Here is a 20,717-nt window from a genome sequence, read left to right as displayed (position 1 = left end):
GTTAAATATTCTCAAACATTTCTGCTAAAGTGAGGCGGTGCCCTATCTTATTGAAAAACTGTTTCCAACTCAAATTCATGAGGATTATCTTTAATAATCATAAAAGGTTCTACTGCATTTTCCAACAGTTTAAGTAAAGGTCCCCTGTCAAATTTCAATTCAAACTCTATAAACAACAACACACCTAAAAACAAATTAAACCTAAAAACCTGAACAGATGTCGTAAAGAAAATAAAAATGCAAAAAATAAGATTTTGAGACTGCCATTTTGGTATGGATAGCAGTAATGACTTAATATTCTACTTCTGGACCATAATGCATTCAGTGATAATAATATGTGTGCCAAATTTAAATTTTTTATATAAACGCATACAAAAGGTAAGAGGGAGAGGGGAGCAATTAAGAGCCGCACTGTATGTTTATAAAGAAAATTAAGATTTTTTTCTGAACACCGAATTCTTTGTTTAAGTTTGAACACTGGAATTCGAGACACACTGTTCATATGATCGTCCGAAGAAATCCTGTTCTTTGATAGATCATCTAATGGAAAGATTAAATCCCAATTTTTACGCGGTGCATCGCAAATTTTCAAATCATTAGGTTCATACAGTGCATATGGGCACTGTATGAACCTAACAGATGAATAAGTAAATACCGAAATAAACTTAACCGACTGGTGGTGACGTCACGCCTTCGATAATCGACCGTCGTAGAACAACCAAAGCGACCCGCTGAACTCGACTGTAACCATTAGAACGACGAAATCGCTCGGTTTTATTACGTCCAGTGAAACGTCAAAAGTGCTGTCAGAATCGGGAAAAACAATAACAAACCCTGAAAATTCGTGAAAAATGGGTTCTTTAGAGTTAAATTTCCAATTAATTCTCGAGTATTTTCGCGAAAACGGCGGAAAAGTTAAGAACCGCGACGCGGTGCGGTATTTTAAACGGTATCTGACGGATCCCGCGTTAAAAGGTGAGGCTTTTGAACTTTGTTTTGGTAGCACCTACCTGTTGATAGATAAGGATTTCCTTTAGAAATATACTCTGAATTCCTTTGTTATTACTTACTTGAACAATGCCTTATTAGCTTATACTTTTTAGGATAGTTTAACATTAGGGGCCCTATAGTTATGAAGAAAATCATCACACTGAAGTGGATAACCTCAAATTCATATTTATTTCCATTGCACTGATCTTCCAAGACTCTACTAATTTGTTTGTATAATTATTATGCATACCTTTAAAGTTGTTATGTAGTTCAGTTTAATTATTATATAGAATGTTTTGTTATTCATTGGTTAAACAATGTTCTATTTTTTTTTCCATTAAATACCTACTTAATGCTCAAACCCAGTTTTCAAGTGTCCACTCTATCCTTAAGACCAAAGAGTTGTTTTCTTAAGGATAAGTCTTACTTACCATATGATTTCAAATATACTTTCAATTTTTTTTATTGATGGGTTAATCTTATGTCTTAAAGATGACTGTAAGGTCACCAAATAGGACACTTTTAAGATATAAACTTCGGTTAGTCATTTAAGGTATAAACATCAATAATCATTTTTAAATTCACATTTGGGATTTTGCTTAAAATAGGTTTCCTATGCAGGTTGGGTGAGCTGCGGGCAAAATGTATATCATACCATTGTTGAGTTACTTATTTTATTGGGTATTATGTCACTTATAGCAAAAATCAATTTAGAAAATACTATCTAAAGAAAAAGAAAATAGACTTATTTATCTATTTAAAAGAAATATGAACTTAAATCTTTAATGATACCTTTCTTTATACTTAATTTAATTCAACTTCAATGAGTTTTAAATACAATAATTTACTTAAGGTATAAAAGATTTTTTTATATACCTAGGAGCTGAGGTTTAATCCATTAATCTCTGAGCTCATTTCTTATTTTCAATATCCTACCGAACTTTGTAATGAATATTAAAATTGAAAACAATAAAAACAAGGCGAAGACCTACTTTTTTAATAAAAATACCTAATTTGAACCAAAGTTTCGGTAGTTATATCTACTACCATTATTAGGGTAAATAAAGTTAAATTAAAAATATGAACAAAATATACTTATGTTTTAAATTTCTTGTTTACACTCCCTTCAAAACTCCTTCCTAACTAGACATTACTTAAAATACTTTTTTATATAATTTCATTGTTGATTAATAGCTTGACAAACTTTGAAAGATATTAAATAATTCAAAGGTTACTTCTTTTTAAATTAAAGGGAGGTGATCTTAATCTAATTTAATGATAGAAAATATATGAATATTACATATTTTAAATTATTAGTTAATTTTTTTAATGAAAAAGAGAGGTAGTATACTCTATGTAGTATACTTTCTTTTTAGCAAAGGAATCCATGTATTATTAAAATCAACCGAACAAGTAGCTAAGCATTTATCTTCATTTAACATTATGAATTAACTTTCCTTTATTTTATGTAATTGAAGGGTTGGTTAATTCTTCTTTTTTAGAGTAGGCAACTTTGATGCATGCATTTCTATTATGCTTTTGAATATTCAATCACTGCACGGTAAATCTGATGATTTGTATATACTTTTAGACAGTTTAAATTTTCCAAACATTGTCTTACTAAGCACGGGTTGAGAAATGAGGAACCAATTTCCCTTCCTGGCTACTCGGTAGCTTCCAAATTCTGTAGGGCTGGCCTTGGATATGGTGGCACTGTGGCTCTTGTGCATCAATGTTTTTGCGACGGCTTTGTTGGTTTTGGCGATTTTGATGATCTTAGTGTCGAAAAGGAGTATGAATTCTCAATTGTTTATTCTGGTAAAGCCAATTATTATATTGTGTGTATGTATCGTTCCCCAAATAGTAGTATAAGTACTTTTTTAAATAGGCTTGAACAATTCCTTTTAAAATTTTCTCCTAAAAATAATTCTTGCTGGCGATCTTAATATAGATTTTGAAGATGGGGAGAATAGGGCTACATTGGATTTAATTAATTTGCTTTCCTCTTTTAATATTTCTATGCATGTTAACAGCCCTACGCGTGTAACAGGTACCACATCAACAACCATTGACTATGTTGCCTCCAATATACAGGAGAATGTAATTTGTAATGTATTTGATCCAGCTTTGTCTGATCATAGTGCCATCCTGGCTCAGGTGCCATTCAGAAAAAGATACAAATCCAGAGGTTTGGGTAGAATTTACAGCACAAGGAACTTCCGGTCTTTTGATGCAGGATGTCGGTCTTTTATTTGGGACTCAATATTTTGTGAGCAGGATGCTCTTGCTTCATTTCACGCATCTCTTTCAAAGTTAGTTGACAGATACTTTCCCGTTCACCCATTAAAAAATCGATTTAGGGACCGGAAAAGATGGTTAACTCCTGGTATTCGCATTTCCGGTCGTAATCTTAGATTTTTTAGTATTTTAAAAAAGTTCTACCCGATAAATAATTTTGTATTGTCGCTATTCTCGAGATATCGAAAAGTTTACCGGAAAGTTGTGTGTGAGGCGAAAAGACTCTATTATTCCAAACGTTTGAAATATTCCTCCAATGAGCAACGCGAAGCGTGGTCAATTGTTAATGAGGTTGTGTCCAGAAATAATGGCTCTCAAGAAGTGCAGATTGATTCTGACATATTTAATAAGTACTTTTGTTCGGTTGCTGATATTCTCACAAAGGGTCTCTCTTCCACTTATGACCCTCTCAAATTTTTACCTACCACTAGTGGAAACTCATTTTACCTCAGCCCCACTACTCCCAGGGAGATTTTTTGCACTATAGGATCGATGAAAAAGAAAAGGGCATCTAGTGACGATGGTATTTCAGTGAATTTATTGGAAAAACTTCCTTTGAGTGCTATTCAGGCTCTTTCTGATGCTATTAATATTTCATTTCAGGCGGGCACATTTCCTCTTTGCCTAAAATTAGCAAAAATTTTGCTTCTTTATAAAGGTGGTGATCGTTCTAGTCCATCCAACTATAGGCCGATTTCAATTTTGTCTACTTTATCTAAGTTAATTGAAAGACTTATGAAGGATCGTCTTTTAAGGTTTCTTTTGGGGGAAGGGGTTCTTCGAGATGAACAATTTGGTTTTCTATCAGGGAAAAGCACCTCTGACGCTATGTTTGATTTCTTGTCCAAACTTCTCCAGGGTGTTAATGGAAGAGAGGCGACTGCGGCGGTGTTCTGTGACTTATCCAAAGCTTTTGATTGTGTGAGTCATAGGATACTGCTTCAGAAGCTTTCTGCTTATGGAGTTAGGGGTGTTGCACTGAAGTGGTTTGAGTGCTATTTGTCTGGTCGCGAGCAGTCTGTGTACCTTAATGGTGACTTTTCTGGTAGGGAGTCTGTGGATTGTGGTGTTCCACAGGGGTCAGTTCTTGGTCCCCTTCTATTTCTTGTATACATTAATGATCTTATTACTCTTAGCATATGTAAACATTTTACATTGTTTGCTGACGACACAACGGTTTTATGGTCGAATAAAGATCCCAAGCAGCTTGTCAGAGATGTTGCAGCCGATCTCCTGAAATTGAAGCAATGGTGTGAGTCCAATCAACTTTGCTTAAATATGTCAAAGTCCCATATTATTGGTTTCAATTTTCAAGCTGAGAGTCTTGATTTTGGTGGGAACGCATTGGACATGGTAGACAATTCTGCATTTCTTGGTTTAGTCATTGATAAAGATTTAAAGTTTTCTGACCATATAATAAAGTTAAATAAAAAACTTGCTTCTGGCTGCTTCTCTGTTAGGGCAACCGTTCATGAACTGGGGAGAGATGTTGCTTGTGATGTGTACTTTGCTTTGTTCGAGTCGCATTTAAGGTATGCTCTTCCATTTTGGGGTGCATGTTCAAATTATCTGTTTCAGTCTGTTTTTGTGCTGCAAAAGAGGGCTGTCAGAAGTTTATTTAAGGCCCATTCTAGAATGCATTGTGGTAATCTTTTCAAAGAGAGCCGTATTTTGACCCTACCATCATTATTTATTTTGGAAACTGCATGTTTAATATTCAAAAATAAGAACAGTTTTCCAATCCGACATCACAGTTATAGACAGATTAATAATATTCCCCTTCCTATTCCTCATTTTACATCTATCAAAGATTCATTTATATATCGCGGTTTAATGATTTATAATCACATTAGCGTGGAATTAAGAAGTGTTCAGTCTTTGCGCCAGTTTCGTTGTAAACTGAAGTCATATTTGCTTCTAAAAGCCTTTTATTCGATTGAAGACTTTTTTAAAGCTCAGGATGTTGTGTAGTAGATGCTAAGCTTTTAATCTGTTAATTTTAATTTTGAACATACCTTTATGTGTCCCTTTATCTCTGCTACCTTTGTCTACATGCATATATTTTGTTTTATAAAGATTCTGTTTGTAACATTTATCTCTTGCATTTTTTTTTTAGGCATTTTATATGTTGTATAAATTTTTTATATTTGTTTTGTAAAATCTGATTTGATTGTATTTATTTTCTGAAGCTTTGTCAATAAAATTCGTGTACATGTACCAAATTTTCGACAATAAAGTACTTGTAAAAAAAAAAAAAAAAGGGTACAGGGAAAAAACCAGATATGTCATTTCTTTTTACATTAGAGTAAATTGAATTTTAATGTTCAAAACCAATTATTTTTATTTTCAAAACGAATATAAACATGTATTTTACATAAAACAGAATTAATATTATTATAAAGTATTATGATTATGGTTTTTTGGTTTAGAAAAACTAAATACGGCTTTATTGAAAAAAAAATCTGCATCACTCAGGGTTTTGCAGGGACAAAAGCAGCAGTGTCACCTGAAACCGACAAAAACCAGCTGCTTTTATTTTTGAAATAAAAAAGATTTAATTTTTTGGAATTTTTAATTTTTGTATTATCAACATATTATAAAATAAGTTAGAGATGAGCCAGGTTTTGAAAAAATGTCACGGCTTTTGGACTGCAAAACCTCATGAGGCTCATTAGGTCGTTAAACTTAGCCTTTGGAATTGGTAATGAACCTGTAAAAAAATTACAAAAATTAATACATCTCATTTTTATTTAAAACTTTCTTATCGTATACCGGACTTACCATCGTATACCGGAACGGGCAGCAAAAATTCTCCGCATCTTAAAGCTGAATTTCGGTCAAAGCGTTTTCGTATTAATCCAGACAAAACTGGTCCATTGTATGTTGAACGGTAGTAGATAAGGCGGCTATGATCAGATGATGCCACTATTTCCTTCAAAATCGGGATTTTAAATGGGCATTTTTGTAAATATATTGTGTCTAAAAATGATTTCCAATCCAGTATCATATTTTGTGACACACTCACTACAACAAGCGGCGATGGTTCGGAGCGGGAATGCCTAATGACTTCTTCGAACTCTTCCGGGACCTTAAAGGGGCTCTTCAAATCCCACACCTACATTTTTGTCACATTCGAAATAGGAGTGTCCTCTTATAGGGAATGTTATTTTTATTTCATTCAGATTATGAATTTTGTTGTTTACTACAAAATGGATAAATCGAAAAAAAGTTTTTATTTTGTCCTCCGGCAGAGTCACAGAAGATTTGCAGTTCTTCAACATCGTCGTCTAAATAATTATTGATAAAATGGAGAAAAAAAGATGCAACTTCGTTTGATCCTTTTTTAGCCTCTCCTTCATCATATGTATAAACAATAGATTGACCCGAACAGAGGACATGTACATTAAAGGCGTAGTGGCAATTTTAGGAATTGAAATATTTTTTGCAAAATCAATGCAGATGGCTTCCTTTTTGTTGCTTTTTTTTGCAGCTTTTTTGGCTTTTCTTTTCCTTGAATAAAACGCCTCAGCCTTTCTTTTATGCAACTCGTTCATAACGGTTAATTCTCTAATTTTATCAGTATCAGTCAAACTTTTAAGCTTAATTTGAAATTCATCACACGTTGCGCATGTGTCACTTCTAGGGTATCCAAAAGCAATATTGAATTCTTTATTAAAGATTGTTCTGTACGTTTCATACGAGACTTTAGCATTTAGATGCTTTTCCTTAAAGAGGTTAAACATCTTTTTGATTGTAAGTTCTTCTGGTAAATAGGTCTTTTTTGTATCTTTTAGACTATAAGGTAAACGTACCAATTATCGGCACCTTAAGGGTCTTATACAAAAAATCTGTTATTTTCACCACAATATACAAACCACCATCTGCAAACATTAATAACTTTTTAGACAGCTTTGAGGACATTTTAAGTCTTACCGTACCTTTTTGTGACTATCCAATTTTTGTCGGAGACTATAACATTAATTTTCTAAACCAAACTACACCAAAAAATGATTTTATCAAATTGCTTCAAAATTATGATTTGGAGCAATATGTTAAAAACCCTACTCGGTTTAGTCACACTGGAGATAACTCGAGTTTATTAGATCTAATTATAACAAGTAAAACATTCATCCCTGAAAGTTGTGAGGTGGTACCTATTTCAGAAAGTGTATCTGATCACTGTTTAACTTTTGCATGCTTTAATTTGATTTCAAACAAGCCATTTCAAAAATTTGTTTTTTTAGAAATTATAACGATATTACAGTGGGTGACTTTGAGAGGGACGCTCGAGCACTAAATTGGGATATTATTTATTATATAACTAATATTAATAATAAATTAAACAATTTTAATTCGTTTATAATAATAATAATAATAATAATAAATAAATTTATTTGCCAGTAATAGTACAAGTTTACAATCCATTATTGGTATACATTCTTCATACATGATAAATGTATTACTGCAAAATGGAGTTTAAGGCAGTAAAACTGATATTGAATAAACTCAGTGAAAATTTTGTAACTGTAACTAACAACAAAGAATATTAAATTAATATATAGATTCAATGTTAGCACAATAGCAAATCATAAGTAGTATGTAGTTTTATAATTTCAACACAAGTAAATTACAACACTGTTTTTACCTAAAACATCCTAATAGTTCCTAGTTCTTATACTTATAGTAGACGTTTGTACCTACCCAAAACACAAGTACACTATACCGTCTGAAAAAAAAAGATAAATAAAAAACAACAAAACTTAGTGTTAGCAAGTTATTTTTATATAGATATTTGAATTTTGTTGGCGTGAGTATTTTCATTTCGAGAGGAATATGATTGTATAATAGGTAAACATTATAAGAGAAAGATCTTGCAAACAAGGCAGTCTTATGGAAAGGAGGAGATATTAAGCCCCTATACCTTAGGTTTAAGTTGTGAAAATATGTTCTAAACTTTATTTTGTTGTACAAATATGGTGGACTTTTATTAAATATTATTCTGTGGAATAAGACAGCGGAGTGAAATGTACGGCGATTTTCCATATACAACCAATTGCAAGTTTTGAGTTTGTGAATTACTGGCTCAAACTTCCTTATGCCAAATGCAAACCGCAAACACGACCTCTGAACTCGCTGTATCCTGTCCCTATCCTGTTTGGTTAGGCATGGACCATACAATGCATCACAATAATTAAAGTGACTTAACACAAGAGCATCTGACAATGTTAATTTTAGTTTTTGACTTAGTGCACGCCTATGTGGATATAACAGCTTTAAATTTGCATACGCCCTCTGTACACACGCAGATACATGTTCGCTGAATCTTAAATCTGTATCTAAAATTACCCCCAAATTCCTAGATTTTTTTTCAAAGGTAAGCTCTGAGTTATTTAAATTAATTTTAAGTTGGTTTTCTAAGTCAATTTTTTGTTTTCCAAAAGCAAGTATTTTAGTTTTTAAAGGGTTTAATTTTAACTGGTGTTTTTCTGAGTTTCGAACTAGTTGATTCAAATCTTTATTTATGTTAAGTTGAGTTTGTGCTATGCTATTAGGTGTGACAGAGTATAATAATTGTTTATCATCAGCAAAACTATAATCAATACAGTGTTCAAGGGCATGTGTGAGATAACAGGTGTATATGCAGAATAGTAACGGGGATAGCCCGGAGCCCTGTGAAACACCAGAGTGAATCGACCCTTTGTCCGAACATCCCTTATCAGTTTCTACATATTGAACCCTATTAGATAAATAGCTTTTAATTAGATCGACAGCACTCTGTGAAAATCCAATATGCAATAGCAAAGCGAACAGAACCTGGTGGTTTACCTTATCAAACGCTCTTGTGTAGTCTAACAATATCAAAACACATGAGTTTCCAGAGTCTATATTTGACATTATTGAATCAACCACGTCCAACAATGCTGTACAGCAACTGTAACCTTTTCTAAAGCCCGATTGTCTCAAGGGAAGGATATTGTGTTTATTCAGGTGTTCTATTATTCTAGCGGTTAAGATTTTTTCAAATATTTTCGAGCAGGGTGATAAAATGGATATGGGTCTTAATTCTGAAAGGTTTGTGGGCTCGGTTTTAGTTTTTGGCAACGGAAAAACCCTAGTAATTTTCCAGGAGTCTGGAAATTTAGATACGAGAATACACGAGTTATAAATATTAACTAAAATATTTAGAATCTGAGGGCAGCATAATTTTAGCATTTCACTGTTTAGACTATCCGGGCCAACGGCATTTGATTTTATTGATGATAAGGCAGTGTAAACTTCCTGTTCATCCGTCAATCTAAAAGAAAAAAGCTCAATAAAGTTTTTTGCCGTACTAGTAGTATATAATAAAATCAAGTCCGGATCTGGTGGTTCAAGTTGAGAAAATTGAAGAAAAAAGTTGTTTATTTCATTCGGGTTATTAAGATTGTTGGGAATGGTATCACCGGACTTTTTGTTTAAAATATTAAGATTCTTAAGAGTTTTCCATAAAATCTTTCTGTTTACTTAAGTTGTTTTACTTAACAAGCATGCTCCCTTAAAACAAAAAAAAATCCAGGATAGGCCATATACACCATGGATTACGAATAACATTAAGTTGCTAATGAAATTAAGAGATAAGGCCCACAAGAAATATCTACAGCATGGAACCGACGCCAAACTGCAATACTATAGGGAACTTCGAAATACGACTAAACATGCCATAGCCCGTGAGAAAATAGCTTACTTTCAATCTCTTTCTACAAAGTCTGGAAGGGATTTTTGGAAATCTGCTGAAAGGTTGAATCTGACCAAAACTAAAAATATCAATGACATTTTTCAGCTATTTCCAGATCCATCTGCAATAAATAATTATTTTGTAAATTCTAATTCAAGTACATATACTACCTCAGATGAAAAGGTTAATTTTTATAAACAAAATAGGCATCAATCATTTACCGAGGAGTTAAGGTTTGGTCTGATAGACGAAGAAGCATTCATCCAAATTTTAAATTCTATTAGCACTAATGCCACAGGCGAAGACGAGATATCAATAAGAGATATTAAATTATGCTTTCCTTATTGTAAATATGCTTTAATAAATATTATTAATACTTGTATTCTAGAAAATAGTTACCCGGACTTATGGAAAAAATCTATTATTTTATCATTACCAAAAGTTTCAAATCCAGGAGACTTTAAAGATCTTCGACCCATAAGTATTTTGCAGGCTATATCAAAAATTTTGGAAAAGCACATTTATCAACAGATTGTTTCATTTGTCGAATCTAAAAAAATAATTCCGCCTAGCCAATCTGGATTTAAAAAAAATTTTAGCACTAGTACCTGCCTAATAAACTTGCTGAATGATGTAAGGCTTGATCAGGATCGGAAAGAAATCACGTGCCTCTGCCTATTAGACTTCAGTAAGGCCTTTGACACACTGTGTCACCGGATGTTGTTGGCTAAGCTTATACAACAGTTTGCTGATGATTCCCAATTGTACATTTCATTTAATCAAGATCTATTGCAGCATTTTCAGAAAAATCTTAATGATGACCTAAAAAAATTCGAAGTTTTGCAAATAATCATAATCTTAAGCTAAATGCTGCAAAATCATGTGTAATATTGTTGGGAGAGAACAAAGCCAGAATAGCAAATATTAATCAACATTTAAATATTATGATAGATAATGAAAGATTGCCTGTTGTCACAGAAGTCAAGAATTTAGGTGTTTACCTTGACACAAGATTAACTTTCGAAACGCATATAAAAAAGAAACTTTGCATTGCCTATTTAAGATTGAAGAAAATATATCAAGTAAACAGATTTTTACCCTCAACAACAAAATACCATTTATGTAACTCTCTTGTTTTATCTTTGTTGGATTATGGTGACATCATTTATCACAGCTCTTTGACTAACAGAATTTCTAAATCTATTCAGAAGTTGCAAAATGCGTGTTTGCGATTTTCATATAATATTTTGTATAGAGATCATATTACTCCACACTTAAATAAACACTCAATATTATCTATGGCTAATCGACGTACGCTACATTTAACCAATTTTATTTATAGAGTTTTAAAATCCAAGCAACCGCCATATTTATATCAACTTTTCATATCTAGAGATCACTATCACCAAACTCGCTATACTGGCAATTTTCTTGTACCGCAACACCGTTCTGCAAATTTCCAAAAATCCTTTGCTTTTGTTGCACCTCAAATATGGAACAATATTCCAATTGAAAAAAAAACTTTAGCAATATCTACATTTTCAAAACACATTAAAAATAAACTTTTGCAAGAGCAAGGTACAATTTAATAAAAATGTGAGAAAATGTTGAAATTATCTGACTATTTGTGGCTAGATCTGTGCGTTCTCTGTCAGTCCAATTTATAAATAATAATGAATTATTAGTGCTATTCTCCTAGTGACCTATGGGGGGTTCTTGTGCTTGACCGGATACCAAAATTATTGTCATAAACTGAAAATTATTAACTTTATTGTTAAGTATAAATAGTGATTTTTTTTTCTTTAGGTTTTAGTTTTTTATAGGTTTTAGTTTTTGGGGCGCTCTACACATTTCTGAAAATAAGTTCCAGACTTGTGTATCGGTTTAATAATCGCAGGGTAGTCCTTTATTTATCATCAACCGAGATTATTGTTATATTTAAAAATGAAGTGTAATTTATTTTGGGATAAATAAAAAGTTTTTGAATTTGAATTTGAATTTGAAAGATTTACCAAAAGACATAACTTGATATCAGCAAAGAGAACAATTTGTCGAAAAACATGAAATCTCAAATTGAGACTTACTGTAGTGCACCTTGATGCCTGGGCATGTGACACCAAATTCAAATGCTTTATTTGCCAATAAATAAAATTATAAAATACAGTTATAAATCTAATTGAAATTTTTGACAAAAAGGTTTAATTCTCGATTATAAAAACCGTTATTTTGTTGGTACAGACGAAATAACCCTTAAAAATAATTAATTTATATTAAATAAATCAAAAGGAAACAAACAATAATAATAATAAAGAAAATTAATCCAGATGCGGCAGCGGATAAAAGAACCAATGAGGGTAACGCCCAATATTTAAGACCCTAAAAAAAAGCAAAAATGTAAAATGTCGATGTCGATGACCACAAGGGATAAAGACAATTTTCAACTAATGACGATTAATAATGATTTTTTTTTTAGATTTTTACCCTCATTTGTACCTGATGTTAATTAACCTATTCTTTGTTGAACTGGCAACTGTGATTTAATTTTTTTAGAAAATATGTTTAAAGATAGTTGTTTAATGCTGGATGGAATACTATTCCACATTTTAACCCCCGCAAATTTGAAATAGCGCTGAAATGATGCGGTTCTGTGGCGTGGCACAACAAAAATATCATTGTTTCGCGTCATGGGTCCATGCTCAAAATTGAAAAATTCATCTCGCAAGTTTGCCGGTTGACCCTCCTTTATAATCCGATAAATAAAGTTAAACATATGATGCTTTCGTCTGTTTGTCATATTTAATAAATTTTTGTCATTAAGATATGGCGTTATATGGTTTCTATATGGGATATTATAGGCAAATCGCATACAGGAATTTTGAATTTTTTGAATTGCGTTTTTGGTACTTGACGTAAAGAGCCACCATGTACCACATCACCGTAATCGAACAAAGATAAAACAAGGCTTTCACAAAGTAAATATTTCTGTTTTCTGGACAAGTTCCGTTTAAATTTAGAAAGGTTTTTCAGGCGTAAATAGGCTGCTTTAATTAATTTTGTTTTTTACATGGGGCTCAAAAGAGAGATAATTATCAAATATGATACCCAAATTTTTTGCCTCTGGGACAATTAGAACTGGAGTGTTATATAATATACAGTTGTGAGTCGTCAGCATACTGCTGTAATGTGGAATGTTGTACAACTTTATACATGTCTGCCACGTAGAGTGAAAAAAGTAAAGGTGATAGTATAGAACCCTGACGTACGCCTTGATTCGTTTGTCTAAACTCTGAACATTGTTTTTCTAACCATTGGACTGTCATAACACAACTTTCAGGATTATATAGATATTCTTTAAAGAAGTTAATACCATATTCAGATATTCCAAAATACCAACATTTCGTAGAAACCAACGAAGAGACAATTAATACTAATCATAATAACTTCACCTTTTAAAAATAATTTTAAAACCAAATTCCATTCCTTACAAACCCCCAATTAAGCAACATTTATTCCCATTTGCAGACATTAACCGGCAAAAATTTAAAGAATACATCAACACCGTGGCCCACACAAAACAAGAAGGTGACGAAAAAGTGCTGCTCCTCAAAACCAAATATCTCTCGTACAATTCGTTGGACGTCCAATCTTCTCCGTTGAGTACCTCGACCATATCCCTAAACTCACTTTCCGCCCAAAGTGACCCCAGAAACAACATTGGCTTGCCCCTTTCACCTATCAACACCAGCTATGGGAGCACCACCTCACTTAACACTCCGACTAGGCAGCCACCACCTTACAGAAATCCTCCTCCGGTGTATTCTCCCATTTCTCCCTCTCAGTCTTTGGATAGTATCAGTTTGAGTTCGTGTTCCACAGTGGATGATAAGCCTTTGGCACCTCCCAGGCAGAACAGGAGTAACTCTAGGTGAGGATTTTTTAAAGTCTATATCTTAGTAAATTAGAGCATTATCATTTAACACACCTGAGAATTTTCCTTTAAAAATGGTCCCTTCTTTAGATTTATTTTTTTTTAAATGCGTAGGTCTAACGTTCTGCAAGAACCGCTGGACAAGACGTCAAAGAATACTTTAAAAAGCCTAGAAAATACGGAAAAGGGGGGCCTAAGTGTGAAAGAGAGAACGCAACAGTTTAATAGGTTGGCTTCGGTGGAAGACGAGTTGAGTCCCAGGATTCCTAAGAGCGCTGAAAAGGATAGAAGTAAAAATTGGGTAAGTTATTGGTCTGTTTTTGTAACTTAATTACAAACCTAATAGAACATTCTATGAATATTATGTGTCAATAATTTAAATATTCCTGAACGATTATATATTTAATTATCACAGGTCTACCAATAGTGTATGTGATAGATATCTGGTGCTATAATATGAATTTTCGAATTTTGTGAGTAAGAGCTTATTTAAGTATTATAAATATTTTAGTTTTATCTACGTTTCTACTATCAAACTCATCCTCAGGGTTCTTTCTAATTTAGTGTAAAAAAAATCGAAATATTTTTAATGGTTTCCAAACCAAAAACCTCTCTTTGAGGGTGACTCCAAGAGAGCTTTAAAGGTTCTACTAAGGGTCTCATCAAAAGCTGTAGGAACTTCATTACAAACAAAAAGAGTGGTTATACTTTTTTGTATGTTGGCTAGTTTTTGAAAAACACGGAGATTTACATACGAAATTTTTGGAACAATTTGAATATGAATGTTTGAAGCCTAATATACAAAAGTTTAATTATAACTGCAAAACTACTTGAGTTTTCCTAATAATTCTTTTAAGTTCATCTAAAATAATTCCTGATGATGGATCTGACAGTCAAAATGTATTTTTAACTCAAGCGTTTGATATGCTGAGGCAGTTTTTATTTAGACTTAACATTTGGAGATTTTTTTTTTGGCATGGTGTGATAGTAAGACAGCCAGTTGCAATTTTTTTATATAAGAAAATACATTTTCCTACATTTAAAATACTGAGTTTTTTTTGCTTCAATCTACAAGTATGAGTCTTCTATAACTTAAATACAATGTGCATTAAATGTAAAGTTCAGTTCAGAGATCTATTAGAATCTTTGAGGTGTCGCAGATGCGGAACTAAATACTCCGTGCGCCTATGTCGTATTTATTGTCGCATGATATACATGTTTAAATGGCAAAACTTTATATAATTTATCTATGAAATCATTTTAAATATACGTAAAACCCCATGTTTCACACTATTTTTCATTTTTCTTTCGAAAATATCAGTTTGTAGAAAGAAAATAATATCACAAGAGAATAATATCAAAAAATTGACCGCGGACTAAAATCCAAGCATTTTACAAAACATTTTAAACACTCCCAGCACTCACAGACTTCTCACCTCTTTTTAGCCATTCTATTAAACAAAGAGAAACGCCTGCGTTCTCGCGATTCCTACTTTAGGCTGTGCAAGTTATTGTGTATCTCTCTCTCTCTATTCCACTGATTTTGAGGATTACGGGGCCGTACCCAGATACATTTTTGGGTCGTTTTTGTATTACTTTCGTCGTGTTTTTAAAAAGATCTTTAAGGATGGCTCTATCACCTTTAATAGTTGGGAGAGGACTCATTGAGGTTATTATTATTTGATGGGTTTTGCCGGTTTTGCGTTTTACACGTTTATGCGAGTGGAGAATTTAGATATGGGTCTGTGTTCGTCTAAATTGTTTGCAGTTTTTACCGTGAGGAAGTGTGTTTTTTATTTGTGTTTGTAGATTTCTTTTGGTATTATACTTAAAGATCTTAAAATATTTCGACCCTGGGAAAATGGGCAGGGAAATTTGCCAAATGAAGAGGAAAGAAACACGGGCTTATGGAGACCGTGGGTGCACAAGAAAGACATGACGACAAGACGACAAAGACAACATTTGTAATGAAAGCAATAAGAGTGATCTGGACAGTGATTTAGACTCAGATAGCTCTGATCGCTCATTTTTGAAAATGAGGAAGTTGAGGAAGCAGAGAAAGAAGCAAGGGAAGTAGAAGCTACAGGGAAAAATCAAGCAGTTTTAAAACAGCAGTCTATAACCAGCTAAGGAATAATCCTCAGTACACAAATGATTGTAGTGTTTTGCAAAAAACAGCATTTTTAAGAGGGGTTTCCTATAGTACAATATGCTATTTTATAAAAAAAGGCACGGATATTGCCAAATTGCTAAGAGAAGTTGTGTTTTCTAAATACAAAAACAATGAGGTTCCGACCATAGAGATGGTTAAGGACACCTTATCGGCAAGGGACAAACATTTCTCAGTGTCAACCTTGAGATACCTGATAAAACTTGGATTTAAGTTTAAGGTGGTTAACAAAAGGGCTGTTGTAATGGAAAATACTCGAATTGTCAGGTGGCGTATAGAATATTTGGAGAAAATTTAAAAAAATCGAAAGGAAGAAACATCCATATATTATTTAGACGAAACATAGTATGATACAAATGACACGGCAAAAAAGGGTTGTACTGTTCTAACAAATGTGTCCTAAAAGATGTTTCACCAAACAGGGGATTTCGGATGATCATTATTCATTGTGGTTCAAAAGAAGGTTGGGTGAAAGATGAACTAACATTGTGTGGCAAAAAATAGAAGAGTGCAATGTGGACTATCATAAAAACATGTATGCGATAACATATACAGTGCGATTGTTATGGATAATGCATCATACTATTCAAGGCTTTCTGAAAAAATCTCAAACACATCTTCACATATATTGGAAATTGAGAGTTGTAATTATTTAAAAAAAAATATTATAAATTTATTAATATTCATTATTTCTGCTGCTCGTGTACAATTTTTAAATGTGTTTTAGTATCCATATGCTTCAGTGCGAGATGAAGTTGGAATCCATAGCAGCAACAGAGAAACTGTTTCATTCCTTAATTGAAGAAACTGCTGAAGAAAAAGGCAAAAAATTGTATTAACTCTTTGAGCCAGTTTCAAATGAGTGGCTAAATTTATAAAGGTTCTATCCTCACTGTAATTTTACGATCCAGTATACTTAAAATGTAGTGTTTTCTATAAGATTTTTAGTTTTTAGTATAAGCATTTATTTTTATTAATTTTCATCTAATCTCTCCTATTATGCACAATAACTAAAGATGAGAAAAACAAATTAATAAATATTACAGTGAGGATGCAAAGTGTGTTTTTTTTGTAAGTAACTTGTATCTTAGACGCATTAGATGGTTTGTAATGCAAAAGTTGATTTAAAAAAATATACTTCCACTTTTCTGACTACATAATTACTTTTTATCAAAAGATGTTAGTACTAAATATAGAGATGAGGTTTTCGTGAGTAAGTTATAATAATAATATATCATAATATGTATAAATTAAAAAAAAAATTAGACATTGAATGTGCCAGCCAAAATCCCCATTAATAATAACCACCAAATAAAAATAAATCTCAATCCCCAAAAAAAAGAAAATATATAAAATTTTAAACCAAAACATTTTACCCTTTTGTGTCAAAAAGTAAATCGTTAATGCCTCAATCCACAGAATAAATGGGCCTAAGTAATTTGTACCACCTGTTTTCTCATCACTTATTATAAACACCCCATTGATGGCACTAAAAACTAAACTTATTAAATTAAAATTTTTGGTTAAACTGATTTTATGTACTTAAATCTTATCTTTAAATTAAATATTATTTCTGCTATCAACTATCCTGAATTTCTAACTCTATAAAACTAAGCCCAAAAATCCAGAATAATAACATTTTAAATACAAATTAATTTTAAGGCCGGACCTGTGCAACGCTTGAGTGGCTGTGACTGAGGTCAGAAGTCTAACAAAATAGTACGTGGGTGTATGTAGTCAAATTTTACGAATCAAATGCATAAATTTTTTAAAGAATGTTTAAAACATTTATTTATTTAATTGAATGATTAAATATCGCTTAGAAAATTACTTTATGACTCTTTCCACATAAAATTTTGCGATTTAAACATGCATGCCATGTGACAATACAAGAAACACCGGCACACGGACTACTCGCGGCACATCAAAGATTCTAATAGATTTCTGAACTGGACTTTATATAATTTTTTTTTCGTTCCCTATGCTAAACATAAAGGACATGGTCACACTTTTCACACCACTGAGGTTTAGCAGGGCGACTTTTAGCTTGACAAAAACACAAGATTGACCTGCGATTAGACATATAGAGATTGTTGAGAAATACATGATTTAAAGTCCTATTTGGTTTGGAAAGACAATTAGAGACATATTTACTTTGACATTTTCGAGTGCTAGTAAGTCCATAACATTAAAGAGACACTTTTAACTTTACATTCTGTTCTAAGTTTTAATAGTAATGCTTCAATTTCTTGAATATATTTTTTACACTATAGAAATATGGGATTTCAATTACCTATAGTGTTGCAGATGATACATTTATCAGATGGTAGAACTTTATTGAGAAGAGACATAATTTTATTGAGATGGGCTGGAAAACTAGTATGTCCAAATTTCATTCTGATAATTGTTGTTACAAAACACATGTCCTCATTAAGTTTTTTATGCCAGTATTTGGAAGGTATCTTTATAATTAACTTACAGTAATTTGTTTGTGATCCTTAAAAATATTTTTCCATGATTTATTCCATTAAGTATTTTACTCCTTGAAAACGTTTAGAAGCAGAATTTTTTGCAAATTTTAATAAGTAAAAAGGATATTCTGTTAATATTTATAATACAGTCTTTACCGGCTATTGAAGGCAAGTTCCATTCTTATCTTTTTACTTGTAAAACAATAAGTGCTTATTTGTATGTTTACTTTTTTTTTGGCGGTGTTCATGCATATTTGTAATAACAATTATCTGGGATTTCGATTTCCACTGCTTACTGTGCAGTAAAATTTTGGTGATCGCCTTGCAACGTTCCCAGATTGTGCTCATTTTCCTTGCATTAGATAGAGCTCAACATGGCTCCGGATGTACATGTGGATACATGCTGCTAGTGTAGCGACCATTTCATTGTTAATAACAAGCATATTAAATGCATCGGTTGTTCGACTAAGTCTCACGTGTAATGCTCTGGTATTAAGGATTCATGGTTAAAAGTTATTGTTGATACACCAAACCTACATTGTCTATGCAAAAAATGTAATAAAAGTGTTACAAGGGCTTTTAAGGGCAACGAAGTCGATACTCAAAATACTTTTTTAGAAATCAAGGTTTCCTGTTTGCAGCAAGAGCTTGAGTTAACTAATAGGCTATTAAAAAACTGTGAATATACCATTAACTCGCAGAAAACAATTTTAAATTCCCTTGAGAGTAATAAAAATAATAGCTTGAAAACTAAATTATTACCTAATAATAGTAGCACTTCTATCAAATTCTTCTGTCTTAATTGTTAAAAGTAACAACGAGAATACAAAGCAGGATGATGTTTTAAATGACATTACACAATCCGTAAATCCGGGTCAGATTAAAGTTTGTATAAACAATACAACGAAAATTTGTGGTGGAGTTGCAGTACGCTGTCAAGACGATAGACCACTGTAAACGTTAAAAACTAGTTTAATTGCAAAAATAGGCAAAAAATATAATATTGATCAAGCTAAAAAATTTAATCCAAGATTAATCATATAGGGAGTGCGTTTAGAATGGTAAGATACACCAGACCAAATAATGGGCAATATAACGTCTTTAAATGATATCTCAGATTTAGCATCTGAAATGAAATATATTATCAAGTTAAAGCAACGCAATAACAAAATTGACCTTGTGATTGAAATTTCCCCGGCACTTCGTAAGCGCCCTCTTGGAATAGGATTGGTTTATGTTGGATAGAGAAAGTCAGTTGTGGAGGACTATCTGCGTGTAATTAAATGTTTTCGATGTTGTGCATATGGTCATACGGTAGAAGACTGTCGCGAACAAAAAGACACTTGTCTCAAATGCGGAAAAAATCATAAATTGAAAGAATGTATTTTTAAAGAAAAAAATGTGTATTAATTGTGTTAAATTAGGTTCTTATAACAAAGATAATATAAAGTCTATCTATACTAACCACTATAGCTTTGATAAAAATTGTCTTGCCTATCAGAAATATCTTTTAAAGTTCGGATCTCAAATTAATTACGAATAACTTTTTTTTTACTGGGATAAATAGCTATTTTTATTGGTTTTTTTATATAGTTTATTTTTTATCTATAGCTTGTAAGAAATGGCTAAAAAACAATTAAATTCTTATTTAAATGTACCCAATTTAAATATTAGATCTCTATTGCCAAGTTTTTCGGATTTTCTCAATTTTGTAAACAATAAATATGATATTTTTGGCATAAGTGAAACGTAGCTGCATTAGCAATGCGTTTCTATGCCAGGTTATAATTTTTTTACAAAGGATAGATAAGACAGTGTGGGGTGGTGTTGGCATCTATGTCAGGTCAATGTTTCAGTGCGAAATTGTAATATATGTGAATAATGTAAACTTTGAATTTATGCTCCTAAATGTTAAATTTGGTATACACAATATTGCAATACTTATAATATACAGGCCCCATAAGTCGAAAGCGTTTGAAATTATAAATTTCCTGTACGAAGTTGTTCCACAACTTTTAGTGACCTATGACTATTCAGTAGTTCTCAGAGATCTGAATACTGATATGTTAAAATATAATTCATTATAATCTATGGTTAACTCTGTTGGGTATGAGCATTGTTTGATGTTATTCATTCAATAATATC

At 32.3% G+C, this 20,717-nt stretch overlaps 1 protein-coding gene across 2 annotated transcripts in view; it reads left to right on the top strand.

Annotated features, from left to right (window-relative positions):
* Positions 1-778: 778 nt before the first annotated feature.
* Positions 779-20,717, top strand: part of LOC126739971 (ankyrin repeat domain-containing protein SOWAHB-like) — a 344,656-nt gene continuing 324,717 nt past the window's right edge. For both annotated transcript variants that reach the window (XM_050445806.1, XM_050445807.1), the window contains exons 1-3: positions 779-975; positions 13,526-13,928; positions 14,046-14,232. In XM_050445806.1, coding sequence (XP_050301763.1) covers positions 852-975; positions 13,526-13,928; positions 14,046-14,232 — 714 coding nt within the window. In that variant the 5' untranslated portion in view covers positions 779-851. The remainder of the gene's footprint in view (positions 976-13,525; positions 13,929-14,045; positions 14,233-20,717) is intronic.

Source organism: Anthonomus grandis, chromosome 8 (assembly GCF_022605725.1).
Source record: "Anthonomus grandis grandis chromosome 8, icAntGran1.3, whole genome shotgun sequence".
NCBI classification, from domain to species: Eukaryota; Metazoa; Arthropoda; class Insecta; order Coleoptera; family Curculionidae; genus Anthonomus; species Anthonomus grandis.
The sequence above is the reverse complement of the archived record's forward strand: the minus strand, read 5'-3'. Positions and strand labels throughout refer to the sequence as shown.